At 42.6% G+C, this 18,587-nt stretch overlaps 1 protein-coding gene across 1 annotated transcript in view; it reads left to right on the top strand.

Annotated features, from left to right (window-relative positions):
• LOC111145753 (dynein axonemal heavy chain 3) overlaps positions 1-18,587 on the top strand; it is a 164,081-nt gene that overhangs the window by 33,745 nt on the left and 111,749 nt on the right. The window contains exons 16-19 of the mRNA XM_022500938.1: positions 3,574-3,727; positions 4,521-4,665; positions 10,174-10,385; positions 14,453-14,544. Coding sequence (XP_022356646.1) covers positions 3,574-3,727; positions 4,521-4,665; positions 10,174-10,385; positions 14,453-14,544 — 603 coding nt within the window. The remainder of the gene's footprint in view (positions 1-3,573; positions 3,728-4,520; positions 4,666-10,173; positions 10,386-14,452; positions 14,545-18,587) is intronic.

Below are 18,587 nucleotides of genomic sequence, written 5' to 3'. Positions count from 1 at the left end.
GATAACATGCTGCGGGTTCCTGGTTCTGCTCAGAGCCCCCACGGCAAGGCGTGGGTGAAGGCTGAAGACAACTGGTGGAGAGGGAATTTCCTTTTGTTTCCCGCTGAGAGAAGTTCTCTTTAAGCCTGCTTCACTATAGTGACCCTGCCAGTGCCTTCCCTCCCTGCCTTGGACAACCGGAATTTGGCGGTGCAGGGAGAAAAAGACAAAAATAGTGGCACAGAATAATGGCTTCTCAATAATAATAGCAAAATCATCAGCCTTACACTGCAGACCGCAGATCTGGGAGACAGCAAGATGAGGATAATACAGGCGTGGTAGGAGGCTGAGCAATGGCCTGTTTGACAGCTGGTTTTGTTCAGTGCTCATGTGGCCATATCATTTATTCATCCATTATTTGTCAATACAACCAGTATTTATTATGGATTTTTACTACGTGCTGTGCTGTATTCTGGACATGTAAGTGTGTTTGGCTGCTAAATAAAGATCTCAGTCCAGTGGCAGAGAAAATACAGACCTACTGAAAAATCAAACAATGTTCAAGTGAAGAGGGCCAAGTACCAGGTGGGTGGGGAAGACACACGTGCACACCTGGCCGTCCCAGCTTGTGACACTTGGTTTATGACTGTGGAGTCATTCCCATTACTATCCCCTTCACACATGAGAACACTCCCCCCCACACACCCCTGACCCACCCAGCTTTAAGGTCCTATAATCCCAGCAAATACAAGAAAGGAAAAGAGTAGATAAAAGCCAGGAGGGATAAAAGCAGGATTTCTACCCAGAATTGGAGTTTGGGCTGAAGGAGAAAACTCTTTATTCACCGCCTTCAGAATATGGCCTAGGTCTGCCATCCAGAAAAAACAGTAACAACAACAAAAATGTGTGTGTACAATTGCGTGCACACAATTTTTTTTCTTCCAGCAGCCTTCTTCTCTCTCTCTACCCAGAACTTTAGGCCAAATGGATGCTACTGATATTTTTTAATTAATAGACTTCATTTCTTGGGACAGTTTTAAATTCACAGGAAAATTAAGAAAGTACAGCATTCCCATTTACCCCATGTCCCCTTATGAAGAGCCCCCACCATGGAACCGATCTGTAGGTTAGATGAACAGGAACAAGTTTTTCTTCATCTTTTTGAGCTTCCGTATCCTCATCCAGAAAATGGGATAACAGAGCCCATCTCAAATCATCTCATTATATAAGAGGTTATTATTTTTTTTCTTTTTTCTTTTTTTTTCTTAATTTTTTAAATTTATTTTCAGCGTAACATTATTCATTGTTTTTGCACCACACCCAATGCTCCAGGCAATCCGTGCCCTCTCCAATACCCACCACCTGGTTCCTCCACCCTCCCACCCCCCGCCCCTTCAAAACCCTCAGATTGTTTTTCAGAGTCCATAGTCTCTCATGGTTCACCTCCCCTTCCAATTTCCCATAAGAGGTTATTATTGTGCAGAAGGTTGAAATGAGATGACCTGAGATTGTGCCTGAGTGGTACCCAGCACCTGGTAGGCATTCAAAATCTGTCTACTTCCTTCATCCTTTGGGTAATAACTTCTTTGGGGAGAAAAAAAATGCTTCACTTCTAAACCACGACCTTGCAAGCATACTTTTGGAACAGTGCTGCAAGACTGCTTAGAGGCAGTAAGTGCTGTTAAAGTTCAGAGGAGTGAGGAGAGGCCCTGGGAGAAATGAGTACTGGCACTTATGATGAGAGGAGAAGGGTACTGGCCATCCCCTCTTGGAGGGGTGACTCTCACTGATGGCCCGGCTTGTTCCTAGGCTCTCCACAGCAGATTCATTCAGCACTGGAGGAGCTCCAAGAATAACCCAAAGCCCTGGGCTCAGCCTTCTCTTTGGTGAACATTTAAACCTCACATCCATCATTTTTGCATTAATCCTGAGAAAGGCCATGTGAGGGGGGCTGAGAAGTATTCATTTATTCATTCATCTTCTGTGAAACCAACCCCATTCCCTCTCTAAGAAACTTGACCTATTTTATAAGCCCACATTAATTTTTGGCTTCAACACTATTCTCAACTTGCTGTCCCCCACCACACCCCACCCAATTCCTTCTTGCACCTCTTCCTCCCCTATCTACATAGTGCCTGGTTGACCAACACCCCAAGCCACTGGCTCCCTTGACTCTTGGATTCAGGCAGGGTTCCCCCAGTGGAGAGCCCTCAGGAGTTTGGACAGTGATCACCTTTTCCCCTCTCCTTTCCTGTTTGGCCCTGGTGCTCAGGTAGGAGCTTCATCCCTCCTGGATGACAATTCTTGCTTCTCCGTGGTTTCAGTTCCCACTGTTCTCTTGGCCCTATGGGTCATGATAGCTTTCTTCTGAGGCTACCCATATCTTACCTGTGTAGGTAGTCCCTTCATTAAAAACTCTCTCTTTGGGGACACCTGGGTGGCTCAGTTGGTTGAGCAGCTGCCTTCGGCTCAGGTCATGATCCCAGCGTCCTGGGATCGAGTCCCACATCGGGCTCCTTGCTTGGTGGGGAGCCTGCTTCTGCCTCTGCTACCACTCTGCCTGCCTGTGCTTGCTCTCATTCTCTCTCTCTCTCTCTCTCTTTTGGGAAAAAAAAAAAAAATCTTTAAAAAAAAAAAAAAAACACTCTCTTTGAACATTGGAGTGAATTCCATTTCATGCCAGAATTCTGGCCTACCATTTTTAAATCCCTAAATTATCCTCCCTTAGAATCCAGGTAGTCCCACAAATACAACTCATTTACTCAACCTGAGTGCCCACTATTTACTGATGACTGTACTGTTGTATGAAATATATATATATATATATATATATATATATATATGTATACATTATGGATATGAAAGTACTTTAGAAACTACTATGTGCTAAGCAATTACAACTTAACACTATGTAATATATTCTACTCTGTTAGAAAAAGGGAGAAGTAATTGTGCGACTTGCTTTGTTGCTAAAATTTCTTCCCTGATCATTCTAGCCAAAGTAGCCCTCTGTTTCCTTCCACTAGGCCTTTTGCCCTATTTTCTTCAGACCCTTTATGCTTATGAGGAATATCCCATTTTATCTTTATCTATGTATAAATTTATCCATCCATCCATCCACACACCTACCCATCCATTAATCCATGTGTTTCTTATCTAGGTCTCCCCACACTAAAATACAAGCTCCATGAGGATAGAGAGCTTAATAACACATATCACAAATGTATCCCTGATGCCTAGACCAGTCCTTGGAATGTATCAAGCCCTTAATAATAAATACCTAATGAATGACTGAATAGCATGTGTATATATACATTTTGTATAGGGTAAGTATTATATAGATTTCATATATACACACATATATATATTTACCCGTACAGGTAAATATGAGGAAATGTTTAATCATCAATAGGGTCACAGCAGACATCTCTGGGAAGTAGGATTTTAAGTAATATATATATATTAGTCTATATGATATATAGAAGATCAGAAGATCAGATTCTCCCCAGGCTTGAATATGGGTGAGCAATTGCTGATATTTTGAATATCAAAAGTGGAAAGTCCAAATATGATTGATCTGTCCTTTGCTTTTAGGTGCTCAGAATTTGAGGTGAAACTTGAAAGCTACAACAAGGAACTGGATGGGTTTAGGAAGCGTGAAGTGATGAGCACAGAAGAAATGAAGAACAATGTTGAAAAGCTTAGCGAGCTTTCAAAGAACCTAGATCAAGCCCTGATGGAATTTGAGGTTTGGGGTCTTGGGGTCTGGGGTTGGAGACTTATGACTGTCCTGCCCTGTTGGTTCTGCTTCTTGATTTTGTGTTTTCCTAACATCACCTGTCAGGTGGATAGTGTCGATGGGTGAATTGACCAGTTCTTTCATTGGTGCTTTCAACTATGTTTTCCTACAACCCTACATTATACCAACTTTTTTGTTAGTCATTTGGGTACGCAAAGAAGAAATGACAATAGAATAATTGCTCACATACACTGAGTATTTATTATGTGCTCAGCAATGTACAAAGGGCCTCTTGTGTGATATATCCCTAAATACCCCTAACAAACCTTTGGGGTAGGTACTGTTATTGTCCCCATTTATCCCTGTTTAAAATAGGAGAACTAAGGCTTGGAGAAGCTGAGTAAATTGCCCTGAAGGTCAACTAGTAAGTTCTTTAACCATTAAAGTTCTTATCTTTGAGGCAAGTCAACATAAGAAGGGGCAGCGTCATTTAAACAGCTAAAGTACATATATGAACATTGCAAAAATGGGGATATGGATATGGTAGAGGAGGATTAAAGATGATGGAGCAAGTAGAAAATTATCCTAGAGCTTCATCCTGCTAGATCTTAGCAATCACAGCCCTCAGAGGTAGCAGAGGGACTTTCTGACTTGAGTCCATGTCTTGTTTTCCTCTCTCGCTCTCCAAATGAATGACCATCTTCCTCAACTTGGTTTTCAAAGCACTGAGGATTTTGCCATGGGGGCTTCTAGGGCTCAGAAAACCACTCACCCAATAAAGAGCAACCCTTTTGCCCTGCAGTTGATCAATAAGGAGGAAGAACTGTTAGAAAAGGAGAAGAGTACCTTCCCTCTCCTGCAAGCCTTGATCAGCAACAAAGTGCCTTATGAGCAGCTGTGGCTGACGACATACGAGTTTAGCATCAAGTCAGAGGAGTGGATGAACGGTATGGTACACTCGGGCTCAGTCTACTGGGATATGGTGGCTGCTGAGGCAATGGGTCCAACCCAGCCAGTTCTAGAATAGGGTTTAGACTTCAGATTTAAGCTAGATTTTTTTTTTATCATATTCTTATAGTCTGGTTTAATGCAGCCACACAGTCAAATTTTTCTGATGTGATAATGATGGAAAGTGGGGATTGAAGAGCCAGACCTGTTGCCAGGGTATAACAGAAGAGGAAGCCGCCCAGGACCATGGATTGTAGAGAGGGGGGAATAATAAGATAGCATTTCCATCACCGTGCTGTTGCAAGAAGGACCAGAGTGCCAGAGACATCCATCTGTAAACTACTCCTTTTTTCTCTAGATCCCAGAGGCTAGAAAGAAGGGGAGGTTGGAGGCGGCGGAGCAGGGGGAGGGGGAGGGGTAGAGTCAACAGGACTTAATGACTGATCTGATACGGGGCAGGTGTCAGGGAGGGAAAAGGAAGAACCTAGGATGACTTTCAGATTATTGGCCCAGGTAATTTGGTGGATATTGCCATCACTGAATAAGAGAAGTGACAAATTTGTTAGGAAAAAAGACCCATCAGCTTGAATATACCAACTTCAAGGTGTCTGCAAACACCCAATGGGAATATGAGGATATCGGCCTGAAGTTAAGTTATATGTTTGGGGGGAAACTTATATTGGGGAATAATTGAGTGTAGATTACAGTTAAAAGCCATGAATGATGTCTCCTGGGGAGAGTGTATATGAGCAGAGGACCAACTCTTGAGACCTGTAAAGCTGAGCCTGAAGTTTTTTTCCACCACTTCAGTGTTATAATAAGCACAACTGTGGTGAACATCTTTGTGACCAGTGTAATGAGTACAATTATGATTGTTTTCTTAGGGTAAATTCCTGAAAAGTGAAATGGCTAGATCAAAGATCATGGGATGAAAATAATCAGGATTTTAAAAACTTTTTGTTGTTATTAACTATCTTCTAGAAAAGTTATGTTTTAATTTATTGCCCTTCTAGCAGTACCTAAGAGTACCCATTCTTGACACCCTTAACAAACCTGGGAGTAATAGCTTTGAAAACGGTTTTTGCCAATTTATTTTATTTATTTTTTGCTGATTTGATATTTAAAATTTCTTTTTCTTTTAAAAAATTTTCATTTTCACTAATGCCTTTTTTGTATTATTTCTTTTTTTTAATTTATTTTATTTTTTCAGTGTTCCAAGATTCATTGCTTATGCACCACACCCAGCACTCCATGCAATACATGCCCTCTTCACTAGCACTCTTTTTTTTTAAATCTTTTTTTTTTTAAGATTTTATTTATTTATTTGACAGGCAGAGAGGCAGGCAGAGAGAGAGGAAGGGAAGCAGTCTCCCCGCTGAGCAGAGAGCCCAACGCGGGACTCGATCCCAGGACCCTGAGATCATGACCTGAGCCGAAGGCAGTGGCTTAACCCACTGAGCCACCCAGGCGCCCCTTCACTAGCACTCTTAATTTTCCCAAGTAATCAGCCATATCTGTGCAATTATATTATTTTACCTTATTTATTTGTTCGTATACCCCTTTTTTAATTCACTCTTCTGTGTTGACTAGCACTTCCACATGCTCTACTGACTGAGCCAGCCAGGGGCGACTAGCACTTCCAAAATAAACAGTGGTACTAATGGACACCCTCGTCTTATTCTTTATTTTAATGGGAGCTCTTGCAGAGTGTCACCTTTAAACATGCTGCTTTTTTTGGTTTGAGATACAAAATTTTTATGGTGTTAGGGAAATGTTTTGTACTTTACCAGGTCTTTTTATTAGAAAGCGATATTGTATTAAAAATTGTTTTGCATTTAATTTTTTAATTTTAAATTCATACACAGCAGAAAGGACATTTTTGGCATACAGTTCTCTAAATGTTAACACATATATAGATTCACCACAATCAGAAGGCAGAAGTTTCATCACTTCAGTAAAATTCCTTGTACTGCCCACTTCGTAGTCACACTCTACCCCCAGCCAGAATGCCTGGCATTGTTGGGCTCTTCATTGTTACAATGGTTTCCTCTTTTTGAGATTGTTATACAAATGGAATGATATAGTGTATAACTTTTTGACAGTGCTTGCTTCACACAGCATACTACTTAGAAATCCATCCCAGTTATTGGTTATAAGGATCAGTCCTTCCCTTTTATGCTGGATAGTATTCCATTGTATGGATATACCAGTTTTTTTACCCATTGCCCCATTGGTAGATATTTGGGTTGTCTCCAGTTTTAGGCTGTCATGAATACAGCTGCTGTAAACATTCATACATGAGTTTTCATGTTGACATTAAGTTTTCATTCCTCTGGGGTAAATGCCCAGGAGTAGATTGCTGGACTCTATTTAAGGTTTATATATAACTTTATTTCAAAAATGTCTTGTAGGGGCGCCTGGGTGGCTCAGTGGGTTAAGCCGCTGCCTTCGGCTCAGGTCATGATCCCAGGTCCTGGGTTCGAGCCCCACATCGGGCTTTCTGCTCGGCAGGGAGCCTGCTTCCTCCTCTCTCTCTGCCTGCCTCTCTGCTTACTTGTGATTTCTCTCTGTCAAATAAATAAATAAAATCTTTAAAAAAAAAAAAATGTCTTGTAATAGTAAAGCATCCCTAATTCCTCCCTTCCATCTGTTGTGTCATTTCTGGTATTTATTTCATCTGTATATAAACTGTAATCATCAAATATATTGTTGCTATTATTATTTTGAACAAACTGTTACTGTTAGATCAGCTAAGAATAAGAAAAATTAAAGTATCTCTAATGCTGTTCCTTTCCTTACCTAAGTCTGAGTTTCTGACAAATCCTTCTCCTTCTTTCAAGAACTTCTTTTAACATTTCTTGCAAGGTAGGTCCCCTGGCAACAAATTCCCTCAGTTTGTTTGTCTGAGAAAGTATTTCTTGCTCCTTCACTTTAGAAGGATAATTTCCCAGGATAGAGAATTTTAAGGTTGGTGGGTTTTTTCTCCCAATACTTTAATTTCATTCCACTCTCTTTTTTTTTTTTTTAAGATTTTACTTATTTATTTGACAGAGAGAGAGAGTGGGAGAGGGAACACGAGCAGGGGGAGTGGGAGAGGGAGAAACAGGCTTCCCACTGAGCAGGGAGCCCAACATGGGGCTGGATCCCAGGACCCTGGGATCATGACCTGAGCTGAAGGCAGACCATCCAGGTGCCCCTACTCTCTTCTTGTTTGTGTGGTTTCTGAGGAGAAGGGGAATGTAATGGCTTATCTTTGCTCCTCCAAAGTTATGGTGCTTTTTCCCCCCTCCCTCTGGCTTTTTTCAAGTTTTCCTCTTTAACTTTGATTTCCTACAGTTTGAATATAGTATGTTTAGATATGGTTTTTGGTATTTATCCTGGATCTGTGGTTTGGTATCTGACATTAATTTGCAGGAAATTCTCAGTCATTGCTTCAGATATTTTCTTTGTTCTTTCTCTTTATTCTCCTTCTGGTATTTCCATTACTTGTGTGTTGCACATTTTGTAGTTATCCCATATTTCTTAGTCATTCTGTTCCATTTTTTCCCCATCTTATTTTTGCTTTAATTTTGGAAGTTTCTGATAATATATCCTCAAGCTCAAAGATTCTTTCCTCAGCTGTGTCCAGTCTACTAATGGAGCCTTCAGATGTCTTCTCATTTCTGTTACAATGTGTTTGTTCCCTTGCAAAGATTTTGTTATTGCTGTCCTTTGCTTTTTAAAAATATTTATTTGAGATAGAGAGCATGCACATGTGAGTGCAGGGATGAGCAGAGAGAGAGAGGGAGAGAGAATCCTCAAACAGACTCCCTGCTGAGAGCAGAGCCCAACACGGGGCTCAATCCCATGACCTCCAGGTCATGGCCTGAGCAGAAATCAAGAGTCCGAGGCTCAGGTGCCACATTATTGCTCTTCTTTAGATTTTTCTTGGATCATCCATATAAACAGTCAGGACATCCGGAAAACTAAGACATTTTATTTCTTCTTTTCCAATCTGTATGCCTCCAATTTCTTTCTCATGCCTCATTGCACTGTCTAGGACTTTAAGTATGATGTTGATTAGGACTTATGAGAGTGAAAATCTTTGCCCTGTTTCTGATCTTAGGGAAAAAGTATTCCATCTTTCACCATTAACTGTTAGGGATTTGTTTTATTTGGGTTTGGTTTGTGGTATGATTGATGTGTAAAGAGCTGTGCGTATTTCCAGTATACAAAGGTATAAAGGCAGTTAGTATAGGCTTTTCATAGATGCCCTTTATCAAGCTGAGTAATCTCCTTTCTATCCTTAGTCGGTTTAGAGGTTTTTATCAGGAATGGATACTGAATTGTGTCAAATGCTTTTTCCGCATCATTTGATATTGTCATGTGATTTTCTTTTTTTAGGCTGTTAATATAGTTTATTCCATTGTTTGATTTTTTTCAAATATGAAGCCAGCCTTGCATTCCCATGAAAAACCCAAATTGGACATGGTGTATTATTATTTTTATATATTGCCCAGACACTACATACATTTCTTTTTTTCTTTTCAAAAAGTTTTAAATTTTGATCACTCACCTCAAAAACGTCAGGCTGATGAAGCATGGGAAATCAACAAGGCTTTATTTAGTCTCAGTAGCCATGAAAGAAAAGTGTTTCTGAATCAATTTGCAACATCATGATGCAAGAGTTAATGCCGATTTGAAATGCCCAAGGGGAAGAAAGCTGCAGCATGGAAGGATTTTGACTGACTATGGAAACCCACATGCTAGAAGATCCCTATGAAGAAAAGGAGGAGAAGGAAATTAATATTTTAGAGTACTTTTTTTAAATGAGGGGTCATTGTTTTTTAAAAATTATCTTAAGAGGGGCGCCTGGGTGGCTCAGTGGTTAAAGCCTCTGCCTTCGGCTCAGGTCATGATCTCAGGGTCCTGGGATCGAGTCCCGCATCGGGCTCTCCGCTCAGCGGGGAGCCTGCCTCCTCCTCCTGTCTCTCTCTGCCTGCCTCTCTGCCTACTTGTGATCTGTCTGTCAAATAAAAAAAAAATCTTAAAAAAAAATGATCTTAAGATAATTTCAAGCTTACAGAAAAATTGCCAGAGCTGTACAAAGAACTCCCCCACCCCCCGCTCGTCAGTATTTCACAGGATTTGTGGGGCATCTTTACTGCTTCTATAACAGCATCTGTAACCACCGCTAACAGTTGATTCCCTAACTGCACTTGCATTACATGCCAGGCATTGTGTTTGCCACTTAGCTTACTTAATGTTCACGATCACCTGCCAGGCTGTCCGTTATCACCCCTGTGTCATAGGTGACACTGTTGAGGCTTAGAAAAGTTCCAGGAAAACACCCCTAGGGTTTTATCAGCTAAGGAAAGGTTTCAGATCCAGACCCAACTCCAAAGCCTGTGCCTGTTCCAATATCCATACCATAGGCACCATTCTAACTTCGGGGACTTAAAAGTACACAGGACTAACCTCCACTTGGTGGGCCTGACCCTTCCCTCATCCCATGTTTTCTATTTCAGGACCCCTTTTCTTGCTGAATGCTGAGGAGATCTCCGAGGAAATAGGGAACATGTGGAGAACGATATATAAACTGACCAAGACCCTAGCTGATGTACCCGCACCCAGACGGTTAGCAGAGAATGTGAAAGTCAAGATTGATAAATTCAAACAGCACATCCCTATCCTCAGCATCTCCTGCAATCCAGGAATGAAGGAGCGGCACTGGCAACAGGTCCCTGTCACCCCCTACCCAGCCCAATCCATACCCAACCTATACCTAGTCCTGGTAGCACTTTGAAAGACAGGAACCAATACTGGGTCAAGCTTCTCCTTTCTGAAGGGGAGATTCTACTTGAGGCTAAAGGGGAAGTAATGGAAAGAGGAAGGGAACAGGCAGAAATGCCTGCCTTTTCACGTGAATAGGTTGACCCTTTTCTTTGGAGACCCTGTTGCTGATGGTTAAGTATGGTCCAGCCAGTGACCACAAAGTCTTTCCTTATCTGCCTTCCTCAACAAACGGCTGCTCAGGGTCCTAAAGGGCGATAAGGGCACTGAATTCCAGTGGGAGGGACCTTGATTTGTCCTTTGACCTAGGACCCACAAAAGGGAGAGCCACACCTTTTCTGGGGGCCTCCTGACAGCGCCAGATGGTTTCTGCTTGAGCTGACTCTACTGTAGAGCCTCACTGTCCAACAGGCTATGTTCAGAAATAACATTTCACTCTTCTTTCAGCCCTTTGAATCTATAAATGAGAATAATAAATATTCTCCCTAAAAATAGTTGGGACTTTTATAAGCAACCAAGTGTGAGGGTGATAAGTGCGGTGTGAACACTAAGCAGAAAAAAGAAAACTCGCTGTGTTTCTAAAATAATCACCACGTTCGAGGGCTAGCAATGGCCTTGAAACGTCCTCTACTGAGAAGTTGCTCTGTGTGGAGGTGGAGATGAGACTGGCTCTCCGTAGGCAGTTTTCTCTCTGATTTGGCCTGGAATTCCTCTCTGGGAGCCACGCACATGTCTGAGGTCGATTATCTGGAAGGACCCAATCTGACAGCACACCCATTCCCTTTCAGAGAATGAAGTCTGAGCTAGGAGTGTTTTGATCTCTCTGGGAATACAGAGATCTTGATACGTGAGAGATTCTGAAGTTTTCTGTTAAAGGGAACTGCTTTTAATTTCCCAGGAAGTCTTGAAATGCAACACCTAAGCAAAGGGTGTCAAGGAGGACAAGGGAGGGTTCATCTGAGCAGACTTCTGGTCTTGCCTTGCCCCAGCAGAAGTGCTCCCACTTAAAGGTGCACCTAGTGTGCCTCTCCCCATGGACCTAGCCCGACTAGAACATTGACCCATTTGGAGGGCTGGGGAGATTGGATAGACAAGTTGCCTTTGGTAATGCTGGGTTCTCTCCATGAGATGACACTACAGAAAGTGCCCTCGTCGGTGGTGCATTTAAACAACCATCCCAGGAAATTCCTCGGCTTGGTGCTTTCCCTGTAATGATGCTCTTCTCACATATGGGCACTTTAAAAATCCCAACCATTCCTAGACATTCATAATTCTCATTTACAGATCACTTAGATGGACAGATTGGAAAAACTAGAGAATTAAAAAGCATAACAGTAATAGCTCAAACATCTTGAACACCAACAATGAACTAGGTTCTGTGTTATATACTTTGTGTGGATTCCCTCATTTTATCCTCCCAAAAGCCCTTTGAAGCAGGGACTATCATTGTCTCATTTCACAGATTTTAAAACTGAGGCTTAGAGAGAGTAAATTGTCACAAGGCTAGTAAGTGGTGAGAGAGGGAATTGCAATCTAGGTCTGTTTGACTGGGGGAAATGGGGCAAGAGATATCAGGTTAAAGGGATTAGTAAACTGTAGATAAGAGCAGAGTATTAGACCCAGGGTGGGGGCCCCGGAGTAATGAGCCCCTAAAGTGGAAACCCAAGGGCCTGAACAATTAAAAGTGAGCTCAGAAAGGAGAGAAATCACCAAATACACAGAGAGCCCTTCCTGCCTGCACTGTAGGTCAAACCACACGCCACCCCATTTTTAGCCACCAGCCTGGGGAAGCCATTCTCTGCCCCGATGCCTAACTCAGGAGATCTATATGCACTGATTCTGGCTGTGGCAGGGGACTCTGAAGGTTAAACCACCTCTAGTTCTTAAGGCTACAGGATGGATCTTCCGGGGGACATGGGGTGTGGGGGTGGCTGTGCTGTGGTTTCTGATCATTTCCCAGAATTTAAGAAGGAAGGGCTAGTCCCTTGGGTTAGGGCACAAATATCAGCAAAGCGGTTGTTACTGTGGTTTAAAACAAGATGAACAGGGTGACATTTGACCTTAAGAGGAAACCACACTGATGTGTACCAAAGCTGGCTCTCTAGGACAGTGTTGCCCAATGGAAATGATATGAGCCATATGTCTAATTTTAGAGTTTCTTGTAGCCACATTAAAAAAAAAAGGCACAAACAGGTGAAATAAATTTTATGAATATATTTTATTTAACCAAGCATATTCAAAATATTATTATTCAATAGGTAATCAGTGTAAAAATGTTAATGTGTTCTCCCACATATTTCATACTAAATCCTTGAAATGTGGTATGCTTTTACACTTAGAGCACATCTCAGTTTGGGCTAATCACATTTCAAGTTCTCAATAGCCACAAGAAGCTGATGGCTCCATATTGGACAGGGCAGCTGTAGGCTTTTAGAATTAGAAAAACAGATACTTTGTTAGCCTCTGTAATTAACAAGGAATTTTTAAAAAACTACTCATCTCTGAGTCTTTCCTATGGGCCAAGTATTATGCCAAGTGCTTCACATAGTTATGTCATTTAATCCTAGAGAGAGCACTTTCAAGTATTAGAGAATAAATCAAAGTCCAGGGTCACCAGGAACAGTTGTGCAGGTTGTGTACTCCGCAACTCGGGGAAATGCGGTTTTTGTGAACTACACTGTGAATTGTACTTTTTAGAGTTATGCAGTGTATAACTTTCACAACTGTACATAGACGACCTGAGAGACTCACTAGATGTGATGGAGAAGAGCTTTTTAGGCAGAACTGGGTCCAAGTTGCAATTTTGTCATTTATTAGCTGGACAAGATACTTACTTTGTCTCCCGTTTCCTTATATGTAAACAGGAATAATAATACATTTGTATCTTCCTCATCATATTGGGGGAATGAAATAAGTGCATAAAGGTCTTAAAACACTGCCTACTTCCTAGTAAGCCCTCAATAAATGTTAATTACTTCTATGATTTCTATTATCTTGGTGGTCCTCCAGGTGTCCTCAGGACCCGATTGATAAGCCATTTGAATTAGCTGGTTCACGCATGCTTTCACTCCATAAACACTTTCTGATTCTTATTAAATGCCAGGCCTCAGGGACACATGGCTAAATAAGACAGAACAGGCCCCAGCTCTCATATTCCTTCCCCCTCTGACATCCTATAATCCTCCTGGGACTAGACAGAGACAGGTGGGCAGCAGGTGAGGTTTCTCCTAGAGCCTCATTATCTTTCAGGTCCTCCTACTCCTCTTGAGCACATGGAACCCTCATCCTCCCAGATCTCTCAGTCCTTGAGAAAAGTGTTCAAAGCCGTTAAGAGACTTCATGTGAGACCCCCTTCCGGGATATTTTCAGTTAAAATACATGCATGGGGCAGTATTTACACCATAGGAATGGGCACAATGAGTGCTAACCATTCCAGCAAGTTAGCACGCTGAGGTAGAAAGGAAGCTATTTGGGCAGAGGGGGTTTCTTCTTCCTTCCCAGCATCCTCAGATTGTAGAATTGGGGGGTCTGCTTGTCCCATGTGCTCATAACTTCCTCCTTTTACTCAGCAAACACTTACTGCAGCTTTTGTCATAGACCAGGCTTTGCACTAGGCTCTGGGAGCACAAAAACAAACCAGGATCCAGTTTCACCCCCCTGGGTACTCACAAGTTGGCACTAGGCAAGTGTTGATAGGCAGTGATCCCCAGTAAGCCAGATAGAATTCAGTGTGGGCCCTAGGCTGCCTCCCACTTTTTTTAGACCTACACCATCCAGTTCAATAGCTACTAGCTCTGTACAGCTATTTAAATTTAAGGTAGGTAAAACTAAATAAAAGTTAAAAATCAGTTCCACAGTCACACTGGCCATATTTCCACGGCTCAATGGCCAAATGTGACTGGCATCTACTATAAGGCACCGTGGGGAGTAGAACACATCTCTCATCATGGAAAATCTACTGGCCAATGCTGCTACCTTGGACAACACACATTTGTTTTCCTCTCTTTTCTGCAGATAAGTGAGATTGTCGGCTATGAAATAAAGCCCACAGAAACAACTTGCCTCTCGAATATGCTGGAATACGGGTTCGGCAAATTCGTTGACAAGTAAGACTCCTCCTCCCCCCTTCAGGAAGCTTTTCAGTCCAAGTATCTGAATCCCCACAAGATATGACTGGCCTCCTACTGGGCTGCTTTTCTCCTTCTGGTTCAGGGTGACTTAGGTTCCTGGTGAAACTCACTTTCAGTTGCCGAGTGGATGACAGATTGTGACTAGAAAATTGAGTCAGATTTTATTTCAAAGGGAAAAAAAAAAAAGTTCTTGGAAACGGAGCTCCAAGCCCAGGTCTGAGTGACTTCAGGTAAAATCATTCCACTTCCCTGGGCTTCAGTTTCCTCTTTTAAACAAACAGGAGTGGCTCTTTGAGCCCTTAGGAGTCTGAAAAACACAGTCAAGTGATAGAATTCTTCACTTGCTTTCTCCTTTTCTCCGAATGCCCCTGGAGTCTGTATGCAGGAATTGGTGCTATTTGAATTGCTATTTTCAGGACTAGATATTCTGAGGACTCTGATGGTTTGTCTGCACCTCTTTCAGGGCAGAAGATGGGAGGTGCTGTATGACGTGGACTAGAATCCCTGTTAGATGGTGGGGTTTGGGTCTAACTCGACACACACGATTCTCCGGGCATGTCCCCAGACCAGCTGCATCAGCATCCCGTGGGAACGTGTTAGAAATGCACGTTCTCAGGCCCCATCCCAGTCTACTGAATGAGAAATTCTGAGTGTGGACCCTGCAATCTGTGTTTTAACCAGTGTTTCAGGTCAGCACCTTCGTGTGGGAGCCACCAGCCACATATCCTACTGAGCCCTTGAAATGAAACTATTCTGAATTAGAAGTGCTGGCAGTATAAATAGGAGCTGGATTTCAAAGGCTTATTAAGGAAAAAAGCAAAATAATAAGTTTTAATATTGATTGCATGTTGAAATGGTAATATTTTGGATATACTAAGTTAATTTATTAAAATTAATTTCCCCTTTCTCTTTACTTTTTTTTTTAAGATTTTATTTATTTATTTGACAGACAGAGATCACAAGTAGGCAGAGAGGCAGGGAGAGAGAGAGGGGAGAGCCCGATGCGGGGCTCAATCCCAGGACCCTGGGATCATGACCTGAGCCTAAGGCAGAGACTTTAACCCACTGAGCCACCCAGGTGCCCCTCTCTTTACTTTTTAAAAATATGGCTCCTGGAAACTTTAAAGTGGGGTACTCACCTTTTATCTCAAATGGGCAGCGCTGCTCTAGGTGATTCTGATGTATGCCATCTCCCCTTCTCCATTCCCATGGGAATGCTGGGTCTAATCTAATGTGCTCCCAAGCCCCCAAATCTCTCTGCCACCTGAATGCTCTGATGCTCTCCACCCCCCACCCCCCCTATACAACCGTCACAGGCTGTCTTTAAGGAGCAACCTGGAGACAGGTGCCTTTCTACCAGGTGTGAGTTATTTCATTAAAAGGCCACGTTTTCCCCCTTGAAGATGTTTCTAAGTGATACCAGCTATTGAATATTTATGCTGGACCAAAAATTTAATAAACATTAACAAACTTCTCCGTCACTCTAACCTAAGGTTGTAGCTACTATTATTATCCCTGTTTTACAGATGAGGAAATAAGTTGATCCGAGTTGTTAGGTAACTAGCCAGAGGTCACAGCAGTAACTGAAAGAACCAACACCTAATCCCAGACTGGCTGACTCCAGAGCCATATTGTACCACCTAAAGAACAAACCCATCTAAGGAGACCAAAAAACCAAGTGAACACACAGCAACTGTGCCACGGTCCATGCCAGTGGGCTCAACTATGACAAACCCAAACGTGGTAACACCTTGGCCAAGTTGTTTACCTCTCTGTATTTCAGTCTCCTTATCTGGTAAAGTGGGAAGAAGACTAGTAGCTGGGTGATTAGAGTTATGGTGGGGATTAGGAGACAAGGCATGTAACCTGAACTGAGTTAACATCAAAGTTCTCAGCCATTACCTGTGAGTGAGCTGGGATGTCCCCCTAGACCCCCATCCCACAGTTAATGCAGCGTTACCACATGTGGCACAGAGTTCACCAGCTTCTTTAGCCCTTTTGTGTAAGGTAAACTCTTGTTGGGCTTCGAGAACCCCCAAACCCATTAATCCTTCCCCTGTGCAATTATTTGCAAAATTATAAGTCCTAAAGCATGTTGCAAACATTTTACTTAATTATACCAACAATCCCGGGTGTATGCCGATGGGGGGACCTAAGGACTGTCAAGTGACTTGGGCAAAGCCACGCAGCCAGCCTCCTTGTCTCACACCCACCTGGGTTGGCACCTGCTTCTATTAATTATTTCCTACATGCACACTCATGGTGGTCATCTCCCAAGAAGGCCACATTTAGGATGCTGACCCTGCTGCTGAGGTCTTGATTAGTCATGCTTTGGAATGTGCCTCCTCCCCTGCCCTGAATGAGGCCGCGTGAGGTTCTCAGCTCTGTTTAGTTGGTTCTATTTGGTTGACCACATGTGAATAATTCTCTTGCTCCTTCTGACAGGGAGAGGGGAAAAGGCACATTGCGGGGGAAGAAGAAACACTGGATTAGAAGCCAGAGGAACTGGTGTCTAGACCTGGTTCTGGCACTCCCCAGCTGCATGTGTGGCTCTGGGCACATCACTTGCTCCATCTGGGCTGGAAAGACCAGACTGTTTCTTCTGCAGTCGGGCTTGCAATGAAAGACAAGTGCTGAGGCAGAGAGACTAACCCCTCCTTCTCCTTCCAAGGACTTGGCTTCTGGGTTCTTCCCAATTCCCAGGTCACACCTGAGTTTAGGACCCATCTCCCCATGTGGAAGCATGAAGAAAGAAACTTGTCTTCCCTCTTTCTGTGGATCAGAAAGGCTATAGATGTGGACCCAGCATATCAGGAAAATAGCAGTGGTTTTTAAAAAGGTGGGGACAGGGGTAAGTGGGTGGCTCTTTTGGTAGAACGTGCGACTTGATCTTGGGGTTGTGAGTTCAAGCCCCACATTGGGTGTAGAGATTATGTAAGAAAAAAAAAAATAAGTAGGGACAAGAAGTAGAGCAAAGCCATCGTGTAGGTTAACAGAAGTTCTAAGATTCAAATAGGAAGTCAGAATAATAATTCTGGAGTAAGGAGTAAATGCAAATGGGGGAAAAGGAGGTCTTGTTTTAATGGCTTTAAAGGAGTAGTTTTCACCTGGGGACACCTCCCCCCCCACCCCCAACTAGGAGACATTTGACAATATTTGGAGACATTTTTGGTTGCCACAACTGACAAGAGGTGGGAACAGGGGCAGTCTGCTACTGTTGTCTCCTTTGAGTAGAGCGCCCAGGGATGCTGCTAAATGTCCTACAGTGTATGGGACAGCCCCGCCCCCCATATTGGTTTGCTAGGGCTGCTATAACAAATGCCATAGGCTGTGTGGCTTAAACAACAGAAACTTATTTTCTCCTAGTTCTGAAGACTGAAAGTTCAAGGCGTTGGAAGAATTATTTTCTTCTGAGGCCTCTCTTTTTGGTTTGCAAAAGGCCGCCTTTTCCCTGCCATCCTTGCATGGTCTTCCCTCTGCCTGTGTCTATCTTAATCTCCCCTTCTTTTTTTTTTTTTTAAGATTTTTATTTATTTACTTGACAGACAGAGATCACAGGCAGAGAGGCAGGCAGAGAGAGAGGAGGAAGCAGGCTCCCCACTGAGCAGAGAGCCCCATGCAGGGCTTGATCCCAGGACCTTGGGATCATGACCTGAGCCAAAGACAGAGGCTTTAGCCCACCGAGCCACCCAGGTGCCCCTTAATTTCCCCTTCTTGTAAGGACACAAGTCATATTGGATCAGGAGCCACCCTAATGACCTCATTTTAACTGAACTACCTCTTTTTTAAAATTTTAATTTCAATGTGATGAGTACTGGGTGTTATACGCAACTGATAAATCTTTGAATGCTCCTTCTGAAATGAACGATGTACTATATGTTGGCTAATTGAACTTAAATAAATTTTAAAAATAAAAAAATTTTAATTCCATTATAGTTAACATAGTGTTATATTAGTTTCAGGTGTACAATATAGTGATCAACAACTCTATTTGTTACTCAGTAACTGAACTACCTCAT

This window comes from Enhydra lutris, unplaced genomic scaffold, assembly GCF_002288905.1.
Source record: "Enhydra lutris kenyoni isolate GAN:26980312 unplaced genomic scaffold, ASM228890v2 scaffoldscaffold13, whole genome shotgun sequence".
NCBI lineage: Eukaryota > Metazoa > Chordata > Mammalia > Carnivora > Mustelidae > Enhydra > Enhydra lutris.
Note: the sequence above shows the minus strand (reverse complement) of the source record. Positions and strands in the feature narration are given on the sequence as shown.